Here is a 26,096-nt window from a genome sequence, read left to right on the forward strand (position 1 = left end):
ACACACACATAAAACACACTTCTGAGAACACAGTAAAAACACATGCTTAGGTTCACAAATCACACAAAATGTCTCAAATACAGAACATCAGATTTCTTAATGTCTACAAAAATCTCAAGTTTAACTTGAGTTTTAGAAATGCTTAATGATTCACAAATTAGAAAATACCTATCTGTATAGCCGATGGAAACAATCGGCTAAAAAAAAAAATCGCATTTATAGGGCAAAAGGACACTTGTTTAACTCTCCTTTTGACAACCATATAACTATAATGAGATATATAAAACAGCCATACCTCCCTGGAAGAGAAAGCAAGTAGATCTCTTTCTGAAGTAAATAAATAGTAACTCTCTGACATCAATACTAACAGAATTGACAGATCATACAAAGCCTCTAAAAGGCAATCATTAGACACTCCTTCAAACGAGGTAGAACTATAATTACTGAGAATATGTAAAACCTGAAGCAGATTGCATGGGGTTTTTTTTTTGTTGTTTGTTTTTGTTTTTTTTACCATAAACTCACTATGACAAAGCACTTTTCTTTGAAAAATTAAAGGGGGTTATCCTCCTTAGTAATTCCTGCATCTCTTGGCTGTCCATTTCTTTACCCACGTGAATTGCAGTTTGTCTCTTTTCATTTACCACTTGAAATAACATGGTAAGAGAATCATTAACTATGTTGCAATTTGCTAATTTTCCTGCAGATGGCTCTATAATCACAGGACTGCCTAATTGTGTGTGCTTAAAAAAACCAAACGATGAGGACACCCAGGTTTTTAAATTCCTCAATGAGCTAGCACTTTTGAAGAGCTTTCAAGACTGGACAAGGCTTTACATTATTTACTTACTAGGCAACTAACAACAAAAGAACACTAAGCAAACAAAGCTATTTTAAAAAATTATCTGTAGAAGGCAAACAATTTGGTCTTGGGTCCAGTGGGCGCTCCCTTAAGGAAAGTGCCAACTATCTTTTTGTTTCATTTTCTGACCTGTGCAATTTTTTCCTTCTGAGCTAGAAAGAGCCATATCCTTTCAATTCATGAGAAATGAAAAAGCATCAACAAATTCTATTCTGTTTTTAAATTATTTTTAAAGATACCAGAAGTAACATCTGCATCTTAGTCCAGAGACATTTCAAGAATCTGCAATGAGAGGATCTAAATAACCATATTATTTCTGGCCCCCAATCTATTTTTTGTGCCAGTAAAAATTCTTATTAGTGGCAGTAATTTTTTAATACTTCATACTGCTAATTAATTAAATACGGAGAGTCTACCAAATCATCCTGCCTCTTATTTGTAACGTTCATGTAACAAAGCAGAGTTAATTTTAGCTATACTCACTAGAAGAAATCATGTAGATCCCAAATTTATTAAAATAACTATCATAAAAGAATGGTTTCTTACTACTAAATTCTGACGACCACTCTCAACAAAAGCCAAATAATACTTCATTTTGAAAACGCATTGGAGGAGGGTATAACAAACAGGCAGGAGATGGGAGATGGTGTCAGTTCATCGTGTATCAAGGCAAAACAAAATTAAAGTTTGATTAATGTTCAGTATGCTTCTCTGGGAAAGGCAATATACCTTACCAGACAGACTGGGAAACAGACATAAAACTTTTGAAAGAAAAAATCTGTTCAGCTACTTGTTCTATGTATCTATATCACACCTACACACAGGCAGAAATATTCTTCCTCCCACTCATTAGAACTCTGTAATGTGAGATAGGCTGTTCAGGTTCCCAACACTGTGATGCCATACATATGATGGAAAAGAGCACTGGACTAGGAGTCAGGAGATAGGGATCCAGGTTTTAGCTCTGCCTCTTTGGAGGCATGAGAGTTTAGGCTAGGTCATTGAATTTCCCCGAGTCTAAATTTCCATTTCTGCAAAATGCACACATTAAACTAGGCCGAAGATTTTCCTAGCCATTTCACCACCAATAAAACCTTTTATTATCTACTCCACCCAAAAACACTGAATTCCTATTCTGAAAGATTTTAGTATGCCAAAATCTTTTTTGAGTTATAATGAATATTTTCCCTGTTAAAAATAAAAGAAAACACACAAAGCCATGTAACTTTCATTCAGAATTTCTGATTAAAAGAGAAATGAACCATTGCCATGCTGAGCTGAAATAATTCTACTGAAAGAAATCTGATGTTTTAACTAGCATGGATAATTTTATTTCAGTAAACTACGCAACTTGTTAGGTATTCTAAAATATTTTATATCTTGTCAGATTACTATTTTTGAAGACCCAGGGGTTGTGACTCACTGACATAGATAATACCTAGTATCCACACCAACCTTAAACTGTATTTTCATAATCATCTCTGCAAGTGGCATATTACAAAGCCTAAAGCCTCACATGAATTAAAAGGTTGATACAAAAGGGATTCCAAAAACTTAATTTCAACTCTCAGTTTGAAGCTAAGAGTCCAAATGCTTTGTATTCTAATAACATTTTTATATTTTATATTACCTAGTAATATTTTCTTTTAAAATTAACATCTTCTTAAAAAGATCTGTAGTGTCTAGAACAAAACTGTAAAAAGAGAAAGAAGGAAAAAGAGATGGTAAAAAAGAAGGCTGACATCTTATTAACAGGTAACAACTCTTACCAAACAATGTTATTGTTCAATTAGCTTGCTAACAATTTTTGTTTCTCAGTAATGTGCAATTTGATCTACAAGTCAGACATTTTGTTTAATATAGCATCATCAAGAAAATAAAAGATTTTGCCCATAAACTTCAAATAAACATGTAAGCCTCTACAGAGATAGCTTTGTTATACTTATAGCAAGCAACAAAAAATTAAAAGCGTCAATAGGGAGCCCATCTAAACTAAGAGGCTCCTACATTATTCTGTAGTAAAGAAGTTGGGCCTGTAATTCCTTTCTTTGTGCCTTTAGGCTGGAGAATTTAGTACATTAGTAAAATAGACTGTTATGTAGATTACAAATGAAGGTGGCCATAATAAATATGTAGGTTGGAAACTTTACAGAATACAATAGAAAAGGGTGAAAAGCAGGCATCTTTACAGGTGTGTGCTCTTAAGGACACCTGTTGCCCTAATATTGGTTATTTCAGACTTAAATGATTGATCTATTAAAAAAAGGTTCAAACTGTGTTACTACTGTTAAAATTGGTATAAAGATCATATGAATGTAAGAACACAATTATCAAATGCTAAAACCTCACATGGAAAACAAAATTCAGGTCTTCCTAGCTCTAACGTATCTTAATTGAGGGAAACATTATGCCTATGTAAATGAGAAGGATGTCCATCCTCTTTGCCACTGAAAAGACTTTCACTGTTCTGAAGAAAAACTGGAGCTTTTTCTTCCTAAAATGCTTTTATCAAGTTTAATCATGTTAAATATTCTATAATATAGTTAATTAAAATATACTTGTAGTTCTCCTTGAAGGATATTTTAGATAATCCAGTATGATATATTGTTTATACCTTCTCTGAGTCAACTGAGCATGGTCCAGGAAGAAAGAAAAAAGAGCTATAGCTATATTGCCAATCATTTGAGTTTGTTCATTTATTCCACAAATATTCACTGAGCATTTATTATGCACCTAGGCACTGCAGATAAAGCAATAACAAACAAATAAAATCTCTTCCTTATCAAGTTTCTCCTGAGACAAAGAATAAACAAATTATACTATATCAGATAGTACATTAAATGTTATAAAACAAAATACAGCAGGGGAAAGGAAAAGGGGGTGATGGGGACATTGTTGCCATTTTATACAGGATGGTCATGAAAGAGTCCCAGTGATAAAGTGATATGTTATCAAAGAGAGAAGTATGTGAGAAAACTAGTTATGTGGCTACTAAGGGAGGTATACTCTGGCAGAGAGAAGAGTAAATGCAAGCGTGCTTTATATCTTTAAGGAGCAGTAAAGAGGGCAGTGTGGCTAGAGGGGTAAATTAGTAGTGGAAGTCTGGGAGGTAGCAGAGAACAGATTAGAAGAATCTTGAAAGCAATCTTAAGGACTTTAATATTACAGTGATAACAGAAGCTACTGGAAGATTTTGAAAAGAATGATATCATCTCCCTTAGATTTTAAAAGGATCTTCCTGTGTTAAAATAAAAATGACCGAAGGAAAACTAGGAGACCAGTTGGGAAGATGTTGACATAATTCAGGAAAGAGATAAAGGTGGCTCAGACAAGGATAACAATAAATAGTGACAAACGGTCAAATTCTTAAAGATAATTTTAGTATAAGGAGCTTAATATGGGAAGATAACTCCTATTTTACTTTTATATCAATGAATCCATAACTTTTTTTTTTTCTTTAGGGAAATGTTTCCTGTATTCTGGTTTTCCATACTCCTCTGTCATGTGAAGATCACATGTTATGGTTAAGTTGTTAACTAGGTCAACCTAGTGCACTGTACAGTAATGGCTGAATTACCAATAATTTACTTTTTTTTTTTTTTGCAAATTTACTATTATTGTGTATAACTAGGAGTTAACTGCATAATTGAGGGTGAAAATAGGACAAATAATTCCATTTCTTTCACAAAGAAAGCAAGTTAACACATTTCTGATGATCTGAACAGCCAGAGTAGGAGAAGGTTGCAAAGTACAGCCTGGAGCAGGAACTCATTAATGAATGATGTTCCCTATTATAGATAACATTAAAAAAAGGCATAACAGTATCTATTTTTATTCTTTTATTTCAAAAAGCATTTCCTGGATACTCCGCCATGTGCCCAGAGGGTAACAATTACTCAACAGAAAAATATTTAAAAGTTATTTCTTTCCAAACATCATTTATCTTTTGACTATAAGTTATCTTGAAGACAGGGTACAGGGTCCATGTCTTATTCATATCTAAATCTCTAAAGCCTAAAAGAGTTCTTTATTCACAATAAGCACTTAATATATATTTACTGACTTTAACAAAATGGATTCACATTTCTCTCACCAGAGAGCTACTAAATGATGCCCACTTTGGTAGCAAAGAGTTTCTGTTTTTTGAAATTTATAAATATCTTTGATGATGTTGTAAAAGATACCAATAACTTGATTTCAAATAACGTCGTTTTTAATTTAAAAAATTATCGAGATAATCATGCTAAACGAAAATAAGCCAGACAGAAAAAGCTGAAAATCAAATGATATCACTTATATGTGAGACATAAACCTAAAAGCAACAAATGAACAGGACAGTGACTCAGGATCATGGACAATAGACTAGTGGTTACCAAGGGGAGGGGGAAGGGAGAAGGGAAAGAAGAGAGGCAGATGTGGTAAAGCAGGTCAAATATATGATGACAGAAAGAAATCTAACTATGAGAGGTGAACATGCAGTGTAAATATATATTGCCTTACTGTTAAAGTGTACATCTGAAACTTATTGGATTTTGTTAACCATTGTCACCATAAAAAATGAAATAAAAAAAATTATCAAGCACATGTCAGAAAACTTGAGAAGAGTATTATTATTAATTTATTAAGTATTATTTCTTAATACTAGCCATTATAAAGCTAAAAAGTGAATGAAATAAAAACCATTAAGTATTCACTTAAATTTATAGATTAACATTGAAAAAGTGAATTTTCTGGTCTTGGGGTTAAAGATTCTCTTTTGTACAAAGCTTTTATGTTTAGGAAAAGACATGCCGCATGTTTCAATAAAATGTTTCGCAATCATACTTGGGTTGGAACTGATTCTCAAGCTAGTAGGGGCTATCTTTTAGCTTTGGGTTCTAAGAGAAAGCTGAGCCAGGATAAAAGATGGTATGTGTCTGTCTGTGAAAAATTACAGTAGGGCTGTTTATATATCAAAGGCAAATTATTTAAATACTTTATACCCAATTGTTTCAAATAAACACTTACTAATATATCTATTTATGGGCTTACTTCTGATGTTATAAACTATCCTATATAATATTACCTAATGTGACATTTAACTTTGAGAAAAATTATGATGCCACAGCACCCACTTTATACATTAAGAGTCTTCCACTATCCCAGTTGAGTACATTTTAGAATAAGGCAAATAATAGTTTTGGAAAGCTTCTGTCAATACAATAAGCTCTGGCCCAGTGCCCAGGGCCTTAAGGAAATGACGAAGGAACTAATGAATAATGGGTAATGGATCTTAAAAAAAAAAAAATCAACCCCACCAGGAACACATCTAAAAATATTTAGTTGTTTCTCTTTGGGTCTGTTTTTCACAGGAACTACATTTATGAAGAAAGCAAGAATATATCTACTTTAGGCATATATTTGTTTTCTTTAAGTGTAATGCAGGGGTTGGCAAATTATGCCTATGAGCGAAATCTGACCCACCACCTGATTTTACAAATAAAGTTTTATTGGAACACAGTCATGCCTATTCATTTATATATCATCATTTATACTCTTTTATGTATCACAACTATAGTTGAGGAGCTGTGACAGAGGCTATCTGGCCCACAAAGCCAAACATATTCACTACATAACCTTTTATGCAAGTTTGCTGACTTTTGGTCTAGCACATTGAGGAAGGCTATAACAAAGCACGTTCTGGCAAAATTTCCAGAAACATAATATCTAGAACCAAATTATTTTTGAAAACTAATAAAATGTTAGCATATTATAGATATACTGGGTTATGTTAAAATAATTGCAGATAATAAAAGATGAAAACACTCTGAAAGGCCAACACTTTAACATTTGTTTAAAATCTATCCGGTGAATATAAACACCGGGAGAAATGAGAAACTATCCTGGGACTGGTAATGTTTTTAAAATGCTTTAAAGTCTAACTATGAATTTACTTATATAACATATATCACTGTCCTCGAAATTAGATATTATACAAGTACAATAAATGACTTTTCAAAGTAAAAATCATTACTGGTTAAACAAAACGCATATAGTGATAAGAAATTTTTGTCACCAATTACTTAAGTTGTAAATGCCTTCTCTAAGTAAGAATAAAATCTGGAACTTCAAACATCCCTTGTGTTAAAATTTGGAATTTCTTAATTTATTCCTTCTTTCCTATACTTGAAAAAATAATGCTCAATTGTATTAGGCAAAAACAAAAACAAAAAATTCGTGGTTCTATTGATGCTGAACACTTGACAGTGGGCTTAAACTCTATAAGCATTTATAGAATTCAAACACACATCCTTCAAAAGCCATTCAAGTTACATACACACACACACACGCGCGTGATTATCCTATATTTGGTTTGTGAAGTCTCAACGAGTTGAAAATACCACACCAGTAGCTGAAGAGTTCAATAATCCTTAAAAGCCAGATTTAAAATTCAGCAATGCTCTTTTTTTTTTTTTTTTAAAGAAATAGGTCAGAAAATAACAAATATCACTGTGGTTGTACAACCACATCACATCAGTACAAACGACTAGATACATAGGACTCACTCACTGGTTACTTTCCCTTCTGCTTTTTGACTTGAAATCAGATCAAAGACATTACTGGCTTGTCATAAAAATGAACATCTTAGAACTATGGATTAAAAGCTTATTATCTACAATGATACAATTCTGACACTGTTCTTAACAGTAGTTTCTGTCAGCATAAACAGTAGCTATTTCTTCTTATTAATGTACGAAGATAATCTTTCATTCAGTAACCAAACTGAATATAAATTTGGAATGTATTTTAGAACCATTCCCTTTATATACCAAGGTTTTTCTGCTAGTCTGACCTGTAAGGTCAGAGAAAGAATCAGCCACTTAGGAAATTTTGTATCACAGTAGCCTTCAAATAGAGACAGCTAACAGCCAGAAATAAGAAACTCTTAAGTACTTACAGTTGTGTGCCCTCTATGCTTGTCTGCCAAAGGAGCTAAGCAAATACCTATTTCAACTCATGTTCAAGAACTACAGGGTTTACTAACAAAAAGTTCTGTTGATGCTGGTGCTCTAAGTAAATACTGGTTATTGAACAATCACTAAGATTCTTTCTAGTCTTAAAGGCCTCAGATAATTGTCTATAATACACAGTATCTTAGCTTTCTAATGACTTCCATAGGACACACCCTTTGAGAATATTATACTTGCTGCTTATCTTGCTATTTTTTTTTTCATCTTGCTATATTCATGGATAAAATGGAGGTTAACAGTTTCTTTACGGTTCTAATGCTTGACCTTTTTCTTACTGGTTCAGATAGTCAGAAATCTTTGAAATGGTAGTTTTCCAAGTTATTTATTTTTACAAGCCCAGAAAGTTATATTTGTCCTCTTTTTCCTATTAAAAAGAAAAAGAAAAACAAAAACAAAACTCAGTTTAGCCACTCTCTGGATTTAATATTCTGACTTTTTCTATTTAAAAGTCTTACTAATTCTATTTACTATGTACATGAAAATGCTAGATCCATTGGACATGGTTTAATGGTCTTTGTGGTTTGGGAAAATGTCAGGATATCCCCAATGGTCTCAAGGGGTACCCCTAAAATTTCAAATTAATACTAAAAATGACTCAAAATTCACATTAATTTTAAAAATGACATTCCTAATAAAATTAAATCCCATAAAAATGTTGGGAAAATGGAAGGCATCATTTACTAAACTGTAGTCAATTACCAAACAAAAGCCTACAGACTTCCATACCTGTCTGCAGCAAAACAAATAAAGGTAGAATCTAAATGGCTTTGATTCATCTCAGAAACAATAAAGAGTTAGAAAAAAATGTTTTTTCTTGATGGCTGGGGTGGTAAAATATATTTTGAGAGTTTAACTAAAAAGCAAAGAAATCCATCTGATAACTATAATGGCTCTGTGGGAAAATATAGACTTAAAAACAAAGGATGAAGGACAGAATAACATTTGATAAAGAAACAAATAGATTTGTGTTATCAGCCTTCATATGGAACTGTAAACCAGTTATATTCAAACCAGTTGTAAGATATACCATTTTGATGCATAGTTAAAATCTGATGTTCATAAGATGTGTTCTAATGGTATTGAATGAGAACACAACTTTAAGAGTTTGGGTCTAAAGGCCTTCTGGAATTTATCTAGGTGTTTACTTTCTGGTGATAAAAATCTCGAAGGTGTCTTGCTTCTTTCTTTGGAATTCTGCATCTTCTGCAGTATATTAAAAAAAAAAGGGATCTATGTTTGGAAATACTAACACCAAGTTAAGAAATAAAGAATAAAAAACAAAGGAACTCTCTCTTTTGAGAAATGCTTCAGATAGCCATAAAGATGTTCAACCAATGATAAAAATAAGGCGGGGGGGTGGGGAGGGGGGGAAGGCATAGACTCCTAATAGTTCAGAAAACAAAAATAACTAGTATGCATTCTACGCAGAAGAATTTGATTCCAAAAAATCTCCCTCCTTTTGTAGTTTGCTTTTCTGAAAATGAACACATTAAACAACGTTAGCAGTTACAATTTACCACTCACTATGTGTCAGGCATGACATTACATATGTAAGTTTAGATAACACAATACTTTTTTTTTTTACTATAATATTTATCCTTCCTTATATTTTCAAACCTTTCCTTTGCTTTTCAGCAAAATTTGGTAAAAATGAAATTAAAAATTCCTTTCAATTTCAGGCTGTGGTGGTAGGAACTAGAAAAAGAATATTTACTGAGCGTCTATTATATGCTTGGGACATATTAGGCATGTTATAACCTCAAACTACCATTTGAAATAGGCATTATTTTCTCCTTTTACAAATGGAAACTTGATATTCAGAGAACTTAAAAGCAATTTCTCAAGTGTATAAAATAAAAAGCAGCTAAGGCCAGATAAAATCCATCACATGCTTGACTGGAAGGAAGTCTGTGCTTTTCTACATCATCCTTTTAGATGGTAGTAGGTCTTTAAACAACAAAGTCAATTAAAAATAAATTTGATTAACAAAAACATAACTGACAGAATAAACTATGTTTTAAACTTAATATACTAAATAATATATTTTACGAGTAAACCAAGATACAAAATATGTTTTTAACATTCAAAATAAAAAGAAAATGGTCTTTGATATTAAATTAGATTGTAATCTTGGCTCTGTGTGATCTTGGATAAATTGCTTAATATCTGAATCTCAATTTCTTCATTTGTAAGAAGATAATAGTTATTTTATATATTTATGTGGCAAAAACTAAAGATTAAGATGACACAGATAATAGTTATAGATCTTCACAAAGGTTGAGTCTTGCACCTCTAAAAGGGTGACCCCGAGGCTGTGAAGGATGCTAACAAATATACTGCAGATGTTACAATTTTTGCACATACTACTAAACAAAAAACCACGATTGCTTCCAATCCCTACCCAGTGCTTCAAAATTCCATAAACATTCTCTGTGTAAAATATCTGATATAAGTGAAAAATAGCTGGTATACATACAAAGAACAAAGACTAGTGGTTAGGGAGGGAGGTACAGGAACCCTAAAAAAGGAAAGATAACACCCGCAAAGCCAAAGTACCACCCATGCCTTGGGTAAGACTCCCAGATAACCTTAACAATTATGAATGCCTAATACCTATTGGACATAAGGATACTTTAGGCCTTATCAAGGGTACACTGCCAAGTCAGTTTATCCTTTGTCATATCTACATTGTTCTTACGTGTTCCTCAATCTTCCTCTGGAGTGGGAGAGTGGGTCTGCTTATAGGAACCATACAAAGGTTGTATTTGATATAGAATCCAGTAATGCTGTACTTCTAGATGTGGCATGAGCACACTGTTTTTTTTTTTTTTTTTTACATGTCTATGCCTTTTACCTGTCTGATCTTAACAGATGAATTGTTACTCATCTTTCCAGATACAGCTCACATGTCAATTACTGGGGCCATTAGTACTTTTCAAGTTAGTTTTACCTACCCAATGTTTCTAGAGCACTTGGTACACCTTTACTTGCCTCACTGCAATGTAATTAATTCACTGAACACTTTTTTCTCATACTAGATGGTAACTTCCCTGAAGGTAATGATGGTATGTGTGTGTATATGTTTGAATTATGAATGTCCAAGCATCATTTTTCTGTTGATGTTACAAAACTCTACTTTGTTCAATATTTCAACCTGTCTAGAGAAGCAAGTAGAAAATTAATGTGCTTAAGAACACCAATTCTTCATCAGTAGGAAGAAAACCATGCACGCCCACATGCTTTTAGATTATGTATTGAGCACATCAGTTTTAAAACTCTTAGTGCACTTTGCATTTTTGATCTGAAAGGAACTCCAGATTTTCCAATCCAAGCTTCCTAACAGATAACTGACAAGTCTAGGTTCATACAACCAATCAATAACTGAGCCAGCAGATTTGTGCAGATCATTCTCTTAATCTTACTGACCATACGGCTTTCATGATGTCAATAAACCCTCATTGGACCTTCATCCACTGACAGAAGTTACCATTCAGTTGTTTTGAAGAGAGGAATAGGGGAACTGAGGTTTGTATTTATGATACCTAAATATATATTATGGCTTACAAAAGGAAAAGGCCTCTATCCAAAGTTCTGTGGTCAAATTATATAGATTACCAATGCTTTGCATGTATTAAGTAACCCTGCTTATTATTTTTTTTTTATAGCAGTATGAGTTGTACTAACCTAGCTCTTTCACTGTATCTTCAGCAAAGGTAGCATGTATTTTACAGAAGATTAAAGATAGATGAAATAAGCAGCAAACTATAAAATCTAAGATGTTACTGTCAAGTTTCTAGTTTGGTTTGGGAAGTATAACATTAAAATAACCATTAAATAAAATATACACAGTTCATTGTCATTTTCATACCCATATTTTTAACACTTAACATTGTTAAAGGTCTATAAATTACATATATTTCAGCAAAAGCATTCAAATAGAAAATCATAATTTTAAGTTTCCAGTTGTTTTAGACACTGAAAAGGTAAATAGTGTAACTATAAGTGCTCTCAGAAGTATACTATTTTGGTATTATTTATCAAGGTATCTGTCTTTAAAGTTGAAAAAATGTTTTCCTGTTTTGTTAATTTAAGATTTCAATATAGAATTTAAACTAAAATATACTTTCAATTAAAATACATTTATTATTTATATATCTTTAATAGCATTCAATATGTTTAAATACTATTTTCACATGGTTTCAAAGTAGTGTGTTCATATTTGAAGTTGATGTTAAATACAGAACTGAAAATACTGAATTCTAAATACTGTTAAACTATTTAATAAATCCCAAATAAAGTAGCTAGTAATACAATATTTAAGTAAGCTTGGCTTCTGAAATTTCCTAATGGCTCTGAAAGAAATCAAAGTTTTGTCAGAATTCACTGGCTTTCCCTTTCTCTGTGGTATGCTCTGGACACCTGATACAATAAAGAGAACTAACTCCAAGGAGTAGATGCTGTTATGATGAGGAATGCTAGTGACCTCCAGTGTCTATTCTCTTTCCAGGCTCTTTAGTCCATTTTGCCCTTTTGGTTGAAAAACAAAAGAACTATGAAACACCAAAAATATGCTGTTTCTTAAAATCAATCTCAGACTAAAAAAAAATGAAATGAATTTTTCATGTACGAATGTTGTATTTTTCAAACTGTGTGGTACTACTAAATATTAATACATAACTTTTATTACTCTCAAAGAAGTATAGTAATAAATTACAAAAAAAAAATTGCAGTTACATGTTTTAGCAGTTCTGTCAGTTTTAGATATAATTTCTGTTAATTTAACAGAAATCATCTGTTATACTGTTGAAGCACCTACCCCTGCACAGCATGCAACTGTTAAAATGTAAATTGCCCAACTATTTTTAGCTGCTGCTGAAAAAATTCCTGTCTTTGGGAATAATGATTTGAGGCATTGTGTTCATTTTGTTTATCAAGCAGCCATTCAACCTCTAGTGGGCCCAAGTGCTTATACAAGCAAAAGCTTTTAAGAATGCCTGCAGCTGCAATCCAACCTTCCAGGTAGGCTGCAGGTTCAGAGCACAGCTGCCCTGGGCTGCATAAAACTCAGATCCATCTGGAACTGAGTTTCAAAGAGGATTTCAAATGCGAGTTTTCATGTATCACATGGAAGAGAAGGTGGGGGGTGGGGTGGGGTGGGAAGAACATAGGAAAGAAGCAAACAACCAAAAGATGATATCTCTACTTCAGCCTTAATAAAAAAAGGAAAAGCTCAGACCCATGCTGCTCCTTCTAGATTATTACTTGCCAAGCCGGATATTCCATTCAGTATATACTTCGATGAGCTGTGACTCATCCAGCAGCACCTGCGCCCATGTGTTAAGTACTGCCAAATAAAAGCCCAACATCCATTTACACAACAAAGAGATGTACCCTACAAGGCATGGGGCCTCAATCCAAAAGCCCCACTCCCCATTTGTTCTAAGCAAAAGGAGAGAAAAAATAATCTCCCTTCCTTGCACCAGGGATTTTTAAATTGTAGGTGAATTTACGATGTAGGTTCATTTACAAATATTTTTACTCTTTAAAAGAATAAAGTATATTTAATAGCACAAACACCCTACGGCATTAGATTATCATGGCCATTAATGATTGTTCACCAAACCTTTCCAACCTCCTTCACGAAAGCTCTTTATTCTCAAAGGGCACATTTTTGAGCAAAGAGGGATCAACAAACTAGTTGCTTGAAAGCTTTCCTGATGCTAGGATGAAGTTAGGAAAGGCTTAATGAAGGCTTTAAAATCCACAAGGGCTTCACAATGAACATCTGACTTGGTGATTTATGCATATTAATAACCCCAGTCCTACTGAGGCAAGCTGAGCTGAACATGTCCTCCGAATCTTAATGTCTTTAGCTCCACTGGGATTATTACAAATGTAAATTTCTAAGATTCTCAGCTATTAATCTCTGTCTGTCCTCCTGTTCAGCAACATAATGACTAATTAAACATCAAAAGACCTGTACAGGAGATCTTCTTTGACAGCTACCGGCCTAGTTCTCTTCCCAAGAGGGGAATTCAAATGACAGGGACATGGAGTAAAAGTGTAAGAGTAAGCTACAAATCATTGTAGGGAAATCTAAAAACCTAACATTAAATGAGGATTTATCTCAATCAATGATTCCTTTAAGCAATGAACAGTTACTACGTGAAGTGTGCTTACTGACACTAATAGAATATATCCTTATAGCCAGCAAATATGGACCGTTTAAAATCAGTTTATCACAAAGTGAAAAAAATGGTACTTACAGAAGAAGGCAAACCAGGAGGCACCTTTCTGACTTTCTTTGCTTGCAAAGGATCTGCACATGGAAAACAGTATATTTCGTTAGCATTTATATTAGAGCAGATCAGACTTTGAATGAACAGGAAATAATTTTCCTCCTACTGTCTTTCTTGTTTTCCAATTTTTAGGAGTAAACAAGTGAATATAGGGACGGGGGCCTCATTCCAACTGGTTCAAGTGCAAAACAAATTTTCCTAATGAAGTGATATATTCTGAAATAAATATCACTTGAGTTTGGGAAAATGACAGCAAACAAAGTAAGAAAGGAAATAACAAACCAATAAGCACACATGAGGAAAGAGAATTAACATTTTTTAAGTGCCTATTATGTGCTAGGCTCCACACTAGGCACTTTACATCATTTATCTCACTTTAATTTGCAGAAGGGCATTTGGTACAACAGGTCATTTTCATAATATGACTCCTTAACAGAGACACAAATTTAGTGATCACATTGAGAAGTTGGTTTAAAAGCATACTAAACAGGCTAAAAGCTAATGCTATGCTATCCTTATTATGTTAAAAATTTGAAATAAAATTTAATAAATGAAAAATTAAGGTTATAATAATGTCAGAGATATGCTACATAAACTATTAACTTTATAAACTACTGTCATATATAATGCCATCCAGTACTCTTTAAGAGCATTCACCTTAATTTGTGGTTACTACTGCAACTTCAGCACTACTTACTGTGCAATTTATCCTTGGATATTTATGTTTATTTCCAAGAAATAATTACATCAAGTATTTTATGTTTCTAAGACATAAATGATTTATTAGTATGAGAATATGAGTATTTTCATATGCCCAACCAGCTCACTTGGTATTTTAATTTTATTTATCTGTAAAATTTTAAATTTTAAACTTGTCCTTATTTATATTTTTTAAAAAGGTGATAAGTACAACTTTCCAGTATTTCACAAATAATGGATCAAATTCAGGATTTTTCAGAGGGGTTCACTATTAAGATGAGAGAACACGTAACAAGTCTGCTGTAAAGTACAGTGTTTTTTGAAAACTGTAAATATGGGAATTAAACTAGTATGGTATTTTCCTGGGTCATAAATGATATGACACAATAAGACATGAAGTTGTTTAAAAAAGAATGAAACCCATTTAAATTGAGAGTGGGAATCTTTGCAGTAAATATCCCAGGAGGGTACAAAGCTAACAAAGCAACTTCATAGGTAGTATGTGGAAAATTTTATACAATCAAAAAGAGAAAAAGCATTCATTAGCATCTAAGTCACTACCCCAACGGGCAGCCTAAATATCCTTGAACAAAAATGCCAAAGATAAACAACATCTGGCACACTCTATATTTATGAAACTTACAAAATTTTTGTTCTTTGTGAAGCTTTTCTAGAACCCAACTCACAACAGCATTCCTTGAGAAAAAGTCACACTCTATTTCAAGACAGTCAAATGAACTGTGCCTATTAGTCTGGAGCCCATCACTCTATTATATGTTAATTACTAGTAAACGATGCTGCTATTTAGGACAGTTTTCCCCTGCCAGCTAAATAGGAAATTTTCTTTCACCATTAGCTGCTACTATACAACTGCATACATAATGTCAAAGTAAGCTATTTATTTATTTGTTTGTTTGTTTATTTATTTCTTCCCCGCTCTTTAATACCCCGACCCCCACTTCCACCCCTGACCAACAAGATGTTGCCATTTCCCCTTCATGAACTGGGTCTCTGAAGGCGAGGCATCTCCTCCCATGTGCTCACAGCACGCACCAGGGGCCTGGTGCACCCAGGGTATGGTCCATGGCTCCACCTGGGGCGCGAACCTAGAACCTTCTGTATGTAAAGCAGACGTGCTAACTACTACACTATGGAGCCACCCCCCATAATGTCAAATTTAAAATCATGAATTTGGAATTCACAGTTCACTTTTGGGAGGATGAAAAGTATAATAGTTAAGAGAGTAAGCTGTTTGGATTTGAATTTCAGCTTCATCATACAGCAGCTATGAGCCTGGGCAAGTCACCTCTTTGAGCTTCAGCTACCTAAGGTGGAAAAAGGGGATAACACCTCCTGGAGTGATAAAGATAATACATGAAAGATGCTCAAGGAAGTGCCTACAGAGAGTGACACTTAATAAATTTTAGCCATTATTATTAGGCTTATATTAAAACCTGGCAAAATGATTATAAATTGGATAGATATTGTTTTGCAGAATGCTGACTGCTTAAAGCATCTAAATAACTTGAGAAGATGCTCAGATTGGTATAGATGATCTCTGAGGTCCTTTCAGCTCTAAGCTTTTATGAATAACTGCAATGCCAACAAAGAGTGGCTAAGACTGAGAAATAACAATAAAGAATAGAATAGAATAATAATCCACTAAATGATATCCACACAGGACATGAGTGGGCCTCCCTGGATACCAAGTTACTTAGCTTCCTGGGTCTTGGTTCCTCATTTGTAACATGAGTTTACTATATAGAGTTTTTGTAAAGACGTAGTACGTACAGCACAGTACCTGGCATGGAAGAGACAATGAACAGTATCTAACATCATCATAATCAAAATAAAAATGAGTGACATTAATTTCTGGAAAGTTTGAGGTTTTACGAAATCTACCCCCAACCCAGTTATTTCAATAGTTCATTTTCTTCCTGAACTTTTAGTAATAGTACACTGGTCTACAGTACTGCTTTTTGTCACAATATATACTCATATAACATACGAACAAAATATTTTCTAAAATATTAACATGTCTAGACTCAAATGAATGCTCCTATCTTGACTAACTCGTTTAGAGGGAAGCAAAAGGAGAGACAGAGAAGAGACACTTTACAATTTATCATTTTTTAAATAACAAAAAGTTTACTAGCTTACACCATCTGGGCTCATTCTAACGGTACATATACTAAATCACCCATAATACTGAGAGGCAGGCACATCTAATGAGAGTTCTCTGCTGAACAGGATAATTCACCATTGTGCACTTTGTCATCCTCAAGCATATTCTAGACCCAGAAACTAGGGATATTTCACCAAAAAATGTTTGACAGAATAGATATATAAATTGGAGGCAGTCGACAAATATTTGTGGAATGAATATATTTTCTTTTGGTGGATTTATTTTAGAAGCTGGCCTATTCTTAATATAAACATGCTTTACAACTTCAATTTTCCTGTATAAAAGATTCTTTGGTAGGAATCACCACAAATTCCCACATTTAAACAGTGCCTGGATAAGGTGTGAGAGTACACCTGAAACTTACACTAAGTAGCAACACAAAATAGGCTAACCTGGTTAGGCGACGTGTAAAAGAAATGAGGGCTGAATGCTTAACAGGTGCTGAGTTTCCTTTCGAGGTGATATTTTGGAACTAGACAGAGATGATGGTTGCACAGCATTGTGAATATACTAAATATCACTGAATTGTATACTTTAATATGATTAATTTTGTTATGTTAATTTTACATCAATTTTTTTAAAAGTGGGGAGTAGAAACAATTAATATGCAAAGAACACTGGACATGGAGTCAAAAAATCTTAAATTTTATCCTGTGTAAACCACCCACTAATTATATGAATATGTCCTCTTTTGAGCTTCAGTTTTATGTTAAATCTAGTATTATATCCACTTCAGGGTTGTTGTACTGATGAGATGAGAATGTACATAAAACCACTTTATAAACTGTTCAGCATTTTATCCATTTTAGTAAAAAAAAAAGGTGTTAATATGAGCATATAACATTTTTTAAGAGGAAAAACTAGTCCTATTTTTAAGTCCTGTTTTTCCCTATTTAGTTCTTACTCTGATGACCAAACAAGAGTATTAAATTGATTGTTTAGTAAATTGTAGGGAGCTAAAGCTCCCCAAATTCAAAAGAGTAGATTATTTCGGGAGGCCTGCTTGCATAAAAAAGAAAAAGGCTGGTTCTGTGGAATTCCAGGAAGAAGATTAAGAATAGTCGAAGGGAGTGTCGAAGGGATTGTCGAAGGGAGTGTCGAAGGGAGTGTCGATTGTATCTCGATCTTATTATGTTATTTTGGGATATACAAAGGAACAAATTATGTATAAAAGGAGCATAAGAAATAAACTTGGAGAGACAGTTGTGAGATCTGTTCTCCCTCCTGCACCCTGTCTGTCTTCTCTTTTTTCTCAGTCCCCGCTCCCCCATTCAGGTACCTGGTTTGACTTGGTCGGCTGGTTTCCGACAGTAAATACCTGATATATTATTTTATGCAAATAAGCCCCAATATCAACATGATATCCAATAAACCAAATTTCTTCTAATTAAAAGTACAGCCAGAAGAAGAGACTAAAGGTAGGAGAGAAACATTTGTAGGATGGGATTTGTCACGTGATACACTTACCAAGTGCTGCAGAGTCATGGAGTGGTCTTCTCCTGGAACTTGTGGCAGAGAATGAGTAGTATGGTGTCCCAGGTTTTCCTGAAGAAGACAGCTGTGCTGGGCTTCCAAGCCCTAGATCTTGTCTCAGGAGGCTAGACTATAAAACAAGGCCAAGGAAACAAGTTATCTTCCCACTGATAATGATCTAAACCTGAAAATTTCATCACTTCTGAATTATTTATAGTACCTTCGAAAATGCTTTGCATTTAGGAAGCATTTCAATAAGTACTTTTTTGAGTTCTATCATCATACCACTGGTTTAAGCCTATATTTTCTTTTGCTCCATCTTTATGTTGCTTGCTTTCTAGTAATTATGCAGATCTGTACAAACTAAAGGTTGAAAGACACTTTAGTCACTTGGAGTTCCATCCTTTAATAATCATGAGTATTTTTGAAAAACAGCCACCTAGTCTTTGCTTGACTGCTTTCATGACCACATGAGGCATTCAATTCTGCTCTTTTTCTTTTCCTTTTTGGATAGCTCTCATTGTTTGAAGAGCGCCAATATTTTTAAGACTAGTCATTCCTGTTTTCTTCAATTGTGTCTCATGACATGAGTTTGAATGTCCTCCTCAACATCCCTGACACAAATCTTTGAATTTATTTTCAGTTTATCAAAGTCTCTTGTAAAATGGAATAGAGGTCAATGCACCAGATTATACAAAGTAGTTTTCAAGACTACATTTAAACAATGCATTTGTGCTTGCTCACATTGAGAAGTTAAGAGTGATCATACTCTGTTACTCTTTATTGCATATGCTGCAATTAAGTCATGTTCCTCCAATGGTATCCTTGTCCAGTTTGTGTTTTTTGGTCCCGAGTACAAGACTTAACGTTTATCTCTGACAAAATTCATCTTGTTATATTTGATTCATAATAATCATCCATTCCTGTCTTTTTTAGATTATGAGTCTGTCAACCAATGCATTTGCTAGCCTTCTAGTATACAGGCATAAAAAATGTGATAAAAAAATCAGGATGACAGGCTGAGGAGAGAAACCTAAAGCATGCTACAGTGACATCATGAGAATGTGTCAGTGCTTCACTGAAATTCAGAGATTCAGCAGCCCTGACCCGCTAACCCAGTGATCTATTATAAAACAATGAAATTAATTTGCCAGAATTTGGTTCCAAGCTTTTTAGTAGGTGATGGAAAAAGACCTCAACTGGGAAGGGTATTGGATATACTTGAGAGGATGCTCTCAAGTGAAAAGAGCTGATTCCTCTGATACGTTTACTATCCTTCTATGACATTTTAATAGCTCTTACTGCTATCACCATACCTTTAGTAGTTGTTCTTTCAGCCACTGAGTATCATGAAAGTACTAAGAAATAAAACTCAGCTCTGGTCAGAAAGAATCGGTAGACCTTTATAACAGCAGTCATGGTAGCCTTGGCCCTGCCTCCATTCTGATAATCAAAAAAAATTCTTATTTTAGTTTATCATACTACTTAATGATGCTTAAATAATTTTTAGGTTTCAGCTTAAAAACACTGAGGTGAAATTCACATAACACAAAATTAACCATTTAAAAGTTTCCAATAAATGACATTTAGTATATTCACAACGTTGTACAACTATCACGACCTAGTTCCAAAATATTTTCATCACCTCGAAAGAAAACCCCATACTCATTAAAGTCACTTCTACTTCTCCCCTCCTTTAGCCTCTGGCAATCACTAATCTGCTTCTGCCTCTATGGCTTTACCTATTCTGAATACTTCATAAAAATGGAATCATAAAATATATGATATTTTGTGTCTGCCTACTTTCACTTATCATAATGTTTTCGAAGCTCATGTTGTAGCATATGTCAATACTTCATTCCTTTTTAGGGCTGAATAATATTCCATTATGTGGACACACTACAGTTTGTTTATCCATTCATTCATTGATGGGGCATTTTGATTGTCTCCAGCTTTGGACTACTATGAATAGTGTTGCTATGAACATTCGAATACAAGTATTTGGATACCTGTTTTCAATTCTTTTAGGTATATACTTTGGAGTAGAATTGCTGGGTCAAGTGGTAATTTTATTTTTAACCTTTTGAGAAACTGCAAAACTGTTTTCCACAGTGGCTGCACCGATTTTACATTCTCACCAGCGATGTATGAGGGTTCTAACTTCTGTATGTCATTGCTAATGCTTGTCACTTAAAAAAAAAATTATAGCCATCCTCATGGGTGTGAAGTGGTACCTTATTGTGGCATTTTTCTGCATTTCTCTAATGACTAATGATATCGAACATCTCTTCATGGGCTTGATGGCCCTTTGTATGTCTTCTTTGGAAAAACGTCTATTCAAGTCTTTTGCCCATTTTCAAATTGGGTTGTCTTTCTGCTGTGTATTGTAGAGTTCTTGTATGTTATGCTTTGAATACTAGAACCTTATGAGACATATGATTTGCAAATATTTTCTCTCATTTGTAGGTTGTCTCTTCACTTCTTGATGCCTTTTCATGCCCCAAAGTTTTTAATTTTGATGAAGTCTAATTTTTATATTTTTCTTTTGTTCCTCGTGCTTTTGCATATCTTAGAATTCATTGCCAAATCCAAGGTAATGAAGATTTACCCCAACATTTTCTTTTAAGAGTTTATAGTTTTTGTTCTTTACGTAGATCACCAATCCCCTTTGAATACATATGGTATGAGGTAGGGGTCCAACTTCATTCTTTTGTATGGTGATACCTCAGTTGTCCTAACATGGTTTGTTTATTTAGTGGTCTTGGCATTGGAATCTTTGTTGAAAATCAGTTGGTCAGAGATATTCAGGTTTATGTCTGAACTCTCAATTCTATCCAATTGGTCTATATGTTTACTTTATGCCAGTTCCATACTATTTTGAATACTGTAGCTTTGTAGTAAGTTTTGAAATCGGAAAGTATGAGTATTCCAACTTTATTCTTTTCCAGTATTGTTCTGTCTCTTTGGGGTTCCTTGAAAATACATATAAATTTGAGGATCAGGTTTTCCAATTCTGCCAAAAAAAAAAAAAGCCACTGGAATTTCGACAGAGATTACACTAAATCTGTAGATTGATTTGGGGAGTACTGCCATCTTAACGACATTGAGTTTTCCAATCAATGAACACTGAATAGTTTTCCATTTATACAGGTCTTTAATTTCTTTTGACAGTGCTTTGTAGTTTCCAGTGTATAAGTCTTATACCTTGTAGTTAAATTTATCAATAGGTATTTTATCCGTCTTGGTGCTATTGTAAATGAAGTTGTTTTCTTAACTTTATTTTTGGTCTGTTCATTATTAATGTATAAAAATATAACTAATTTTTGTGTTGATCTTGAATATTGTAATGTTGCTAAATTCATTTATTAGCTCTAATAGTTTTATTGTGGATTTCCTATATATGAAACTGTATCATCTGCAAACAGGGTTAGTTTTACTTCTTCTTTTCCATTTTGGATGCTTTTTATTTCATTTTGTTGTCTAAGTGTCTGCTTAAAACTTCCAGTAAAATGTTTAATGTAACTGCTGAAGGTAGACAGTCTTGTCTTGTTCTTGATCTTAAGGGGAAAGGCTTTCATGATTTTACCACTGAGCATGATATTAGTTGTGGGTTTTCATAAATGACATTTATCAAGTTGAGAAAGTTCCCTCCTGTTACTAATTTGTTAAGTGTTATCATAAAAAAGTATTGGATTTCTTCAAACGCTTTTTCTGCAGAGATGATCACGTGATCCCTCCATTCTATTAATGAATTATAATGGCTGATTCTCATGTTGAACTACCCTTGCATTCCTGAGGTAAAACCCACCTGGTCATGGTGTATAATCCTTTTAATATACTGCTGGATTTAGGTTGCTAGTATTTTGTAGAATATTTTTACATTAATTTACAAAAAGGATATTGTTCTGTAGTTTCCCTTTTCCTCTGATATCTCTGTCTTTCTATCAGGGTAATACTCGCATACATTACACTAAAATTTCCATTGTCACACATGTTTTATATTTTTCTTTCTTTTTTGACCATGCTAGGCATATTCAAAATTCTTCAAACAGTGATCAGAATATGGCTCTTACTATGCTAGATGGAACATATTATTACCACATTTTTGATGGCAGAGGTCATGTAACTTGAAATTTTCTCTTAAACATTAGTCTTTTAGGATGTTCCCTGTTCATTGCAAAACTGACTGTCAAGATACCATGTTTTGAGGCACCTGCTATATTTATTACTTTATCTGCTTTTCTTCATGTAGAAGGCACATATGAAACTGGTCATTGTACACATATAAACAAATATATGAGAGGAACTGAGCATTCATGTCTCTTAACAGTGCTCCTTACGACATTTCCTTGGCATATAAATTCTAATGGGTATATAACATGATAATTTATACTTGGAGTCAACAAACCATGGTCTGCAGGTCAAATTGGGCCTGTTTTTGAAAATATTTTTATTGGAAGATAGTCTCGCCCATTAATTTATGTATTAGCTATGGGTGTTTTCATGCTACAATAGAAGAGTTGAGTAGTTGCAAAAAAGAATGTAAGGTCTCTGCAAAGCCTAAAATATTTACTACTTGGCTCTTTTAAGAAATGTTTATGAATCCCTTATGTAATACTTTAGTGGAAGAACAAAGGACTGAATTTTGATGATGGTGAAGAAGTGTGTCTGCTTAAGTTATAAGATAAACTTTCAGATGAATAAAATGTAGCCGGCACATTATTTCTTCAAAGAAGTCAAATAATAGTCATAATAAAGACTAATAGAGACATCAAATAATCTAAATTGTGAACAGGAAAGCACATTTCTTATATTTCTAAAAGTAGATAAATATTTACAAAAACTTTGATGTCCTGGAAACAGTATGGGCTTTGGAGTTAACTACCCTGAGTTCAAATCTTGATTGTATGCTTCTGGGCAAATTATCTAACATTAATGTGTCTGTTTCCTTTTTTATTAATGGGTATATTACTAATTAGCTCACAGCACTGCTGGGAGAAGTAAATAAGGCTTAAGTAAAAGTGAGTATAACTTAGGCCCTAGAAAACAAAACAAAAAAACCCTCAATTTCATTTTTTCTTTTCCCATAGATGACCACATTCTAAGTATCACAGAAGAATGAAAATAAGATGAATGTCATTTTAAATTCTGTTTCCTGGGCACAAAATCTTTGTCCTAAGTAAGGAGACCTTGTGTGCACTGAATCAAAGCTGGTTAAGTTACAACTCCCAATGACTACAATATAGGCTCTTTCCGCTCAATACACCAAAACTAGAAATAGGAAAGAGAATATAGTCTCCTAGAGAGAGGGTTGACAGTTAGAGGCTAAATCCAAAGAGTAGTGTGGCAGATTCAAACTGTTTCAATCTAAATCAAGAATAAATTGAAAAATGCCAACTTATTCCTTAAAATGACTCAGCAAGTGTATATTTGTGTGTATAAATCCACATATATAGCACATAAACATATATAAACACATACTGAGTCAAAGAAAAGGAATGTATGTACAAATGTGGTAAAATGTTAATGAAACTTAGTTAATGAACACACAGATGCTCACTGTACTATCCTTATACCTCTTCCACGGATTTGTAATTTTTCAAAATAAAAAGTTGGAGAAACGCAGAATAAATATCAAGGACCCACTAGTACACTTTCAAATGTATTATCTCAGTTAATGTTTACGGCAATCTCAATTATTATATGGATTTTATCTTATGCAGATAGCAAGTAGTAGAACCCTAATTTGAATCTAGGTCTGTTTCAGAGGCTCTTTCCGCTCAATACACCAAAACTTCTACAATAGTCTAGGAACCCAATTATCATTTATAAGATTGTTAACTAACTGTACATGAATTTGTGGATTATAATCCTAAAGCTGAGTTACCTATAGGACACATACTGCTAGATTTTGAACATATGCATAAGAACAACAAGATTTTTTAGGAAAAAAAGTTTACTTGTTACCAATTTTAATGTTGCTGAAACTTTTCCTTAATATAAACAAATGTGGAGATGTGGTTAGGAAATATCTTCTTGTCTTCTTTCTATAGTGAATGTTAATGTAGAAAAAATGCAGAAGCTGTTCTTCATTCAGCTGTCCCAATAAATAACCATTCCTCCCTATTTTATTCATATAATGAGCTATAGATTAGGCAAAGTAAAAGGAATTGTTTCTTTTTGAGAACACAAGATGATATTTTTATCCTGTTAACTAAAATAAACCATTCAGTCCTATAAGAAATGCAAAAGGAGTTTAACACAAGGTTTTCTCCACAAAGACTTGATATTCTAGGAAATAATAGTCATGAAACTAATGGAGAATACGACTAAAAAATCAAGGGCTAAACTATATAAGCCTAACATTTTGATATTCTACCACTAACAAATTCATATATTTTTCCTTTGATTCTTCAAACATTTTGGTAACACTAAAGCACACATAATATACTAATTTCTTGCTTAAAATAAAATTACATAGCTCACATTATTGATTTTTCTGCCTGCATAAAACAAATGAGAAACATTATTGATTACCACTGATCTTGTCCTGGAGGTATCTCAGGCAGAAAGAATAAAAAAGCATCCCAGAGGATACAGAACTAGGCAAAGCAGTTTTATTCTGGCTGTCTTATTCAAGGCAAAATTAGAATTCTGAAACATAGCACTACATTTCTTATCACATGCTTAGAAAAGAATCTTTTTTTATAGTCATCAAAAAGCTCATCTGTGAAAAATATATCTAATTACTGAAGAATAATCAATGAAGGGTTATCCCTAAAACACTAATATAGCCAAGATTATTGTAATAAAATCGACAGCAAGTAAGTTTTATTTTGAATTACATATGACAAACTTCTAGCCAGTAAATAAAAATTCCCATTTCTTTATAAGGAACTTTAGTAGACTATGTGATAATTTTAAGTTCTCTTTCCCTCTTCATGTGCTTGAAAATTCCTGACTCTAAAATGTGAACTTGAAAAGGCTATTCAGTATAAGCTGTCATGGTGATATTGATCAAAAAGTAAAGGAGAGAAATAAAGCAGTGGGCCAACATCATTGGCCAACATCATTTATTAAAGCAACTTCTTAAATATATTGGAAGGTATTGTAAATGTGATTTAATAGGAACACAGAACATCTTACATAAAAATGGTGCTGCTCGATAGCCAGGAGGATTCAGAATTACACTGTAATCTGGATATTCTTTACCCTTAAAAGGGAAAGTGTTTGAAATCTTGATAAACATAGGCTGCATCCTATGAACTGCTTTTTACCATTAAATGGCTTAGCCCATACACTGTACTACATGTACTTTGATATCCATAAGTTAAGATAAATATAAATCTAATTAACCCTATGTCAAAATTATTAGCCTCATTTTATGATTAGAAATTTAAAGTACTAACTAATCACTAATTTGTTTTCTAGAAAAATAAGATGGAGAGTACCTAAACGGTATAGTCACATATCTCAAAACATTTAAAATATTTAATATGGACTGATGGAACCTCGGCTCTGTGTATATTCTACAGAACTCCTTAATTTCATGCCTATATTACACCCCT

General features: G+C 33.4%; 1 protein-coding gene across 6 annotated transcripts in view; it reads right to left on the bottom strand.

The window, feature by feature from the left end:
* TCF12 (transcription factor 12) overlaps positions 1-26,096 on the bottom strand; it is a 292,841-nt gene that overhangs the window by 56,807 nt on the left and 209,938 nt on the right. For all 6 annotated transcript variants that reach the window (XM_039865490.1, XM_039865493.1, XM_039865489.1 and 3 more), the window contains 2 exons: positions 18,523-18,658; positions 14,139-14,191 (listed from right to left, as the gene is read on the bottom strand). In XM_039865490.1, coding sequence (XP_039721424.1) covers positions 14,139-14,191; positions 18,523-18,658 — 189 coding nt within the window. The remainder of the gene's footprint in view (positions 1-14,138; positions 14,192-18,522; positions 18,659-26,096) is intronic.

Source organism: Pteropus medius, unplaced genomic scaffold (genome assembly GCF_902729225.1).
Source record: "Pteropus medius unplaced genomic scaffold, Ma_sr-lr_union100, whole genome shotgun sequence".
Lineage (NCBI taxonomy): Eukaryota > Metazoa > Chordata > Mammalia > Chiroptera > Pteropodidae > Pteropus > Pteropus medius.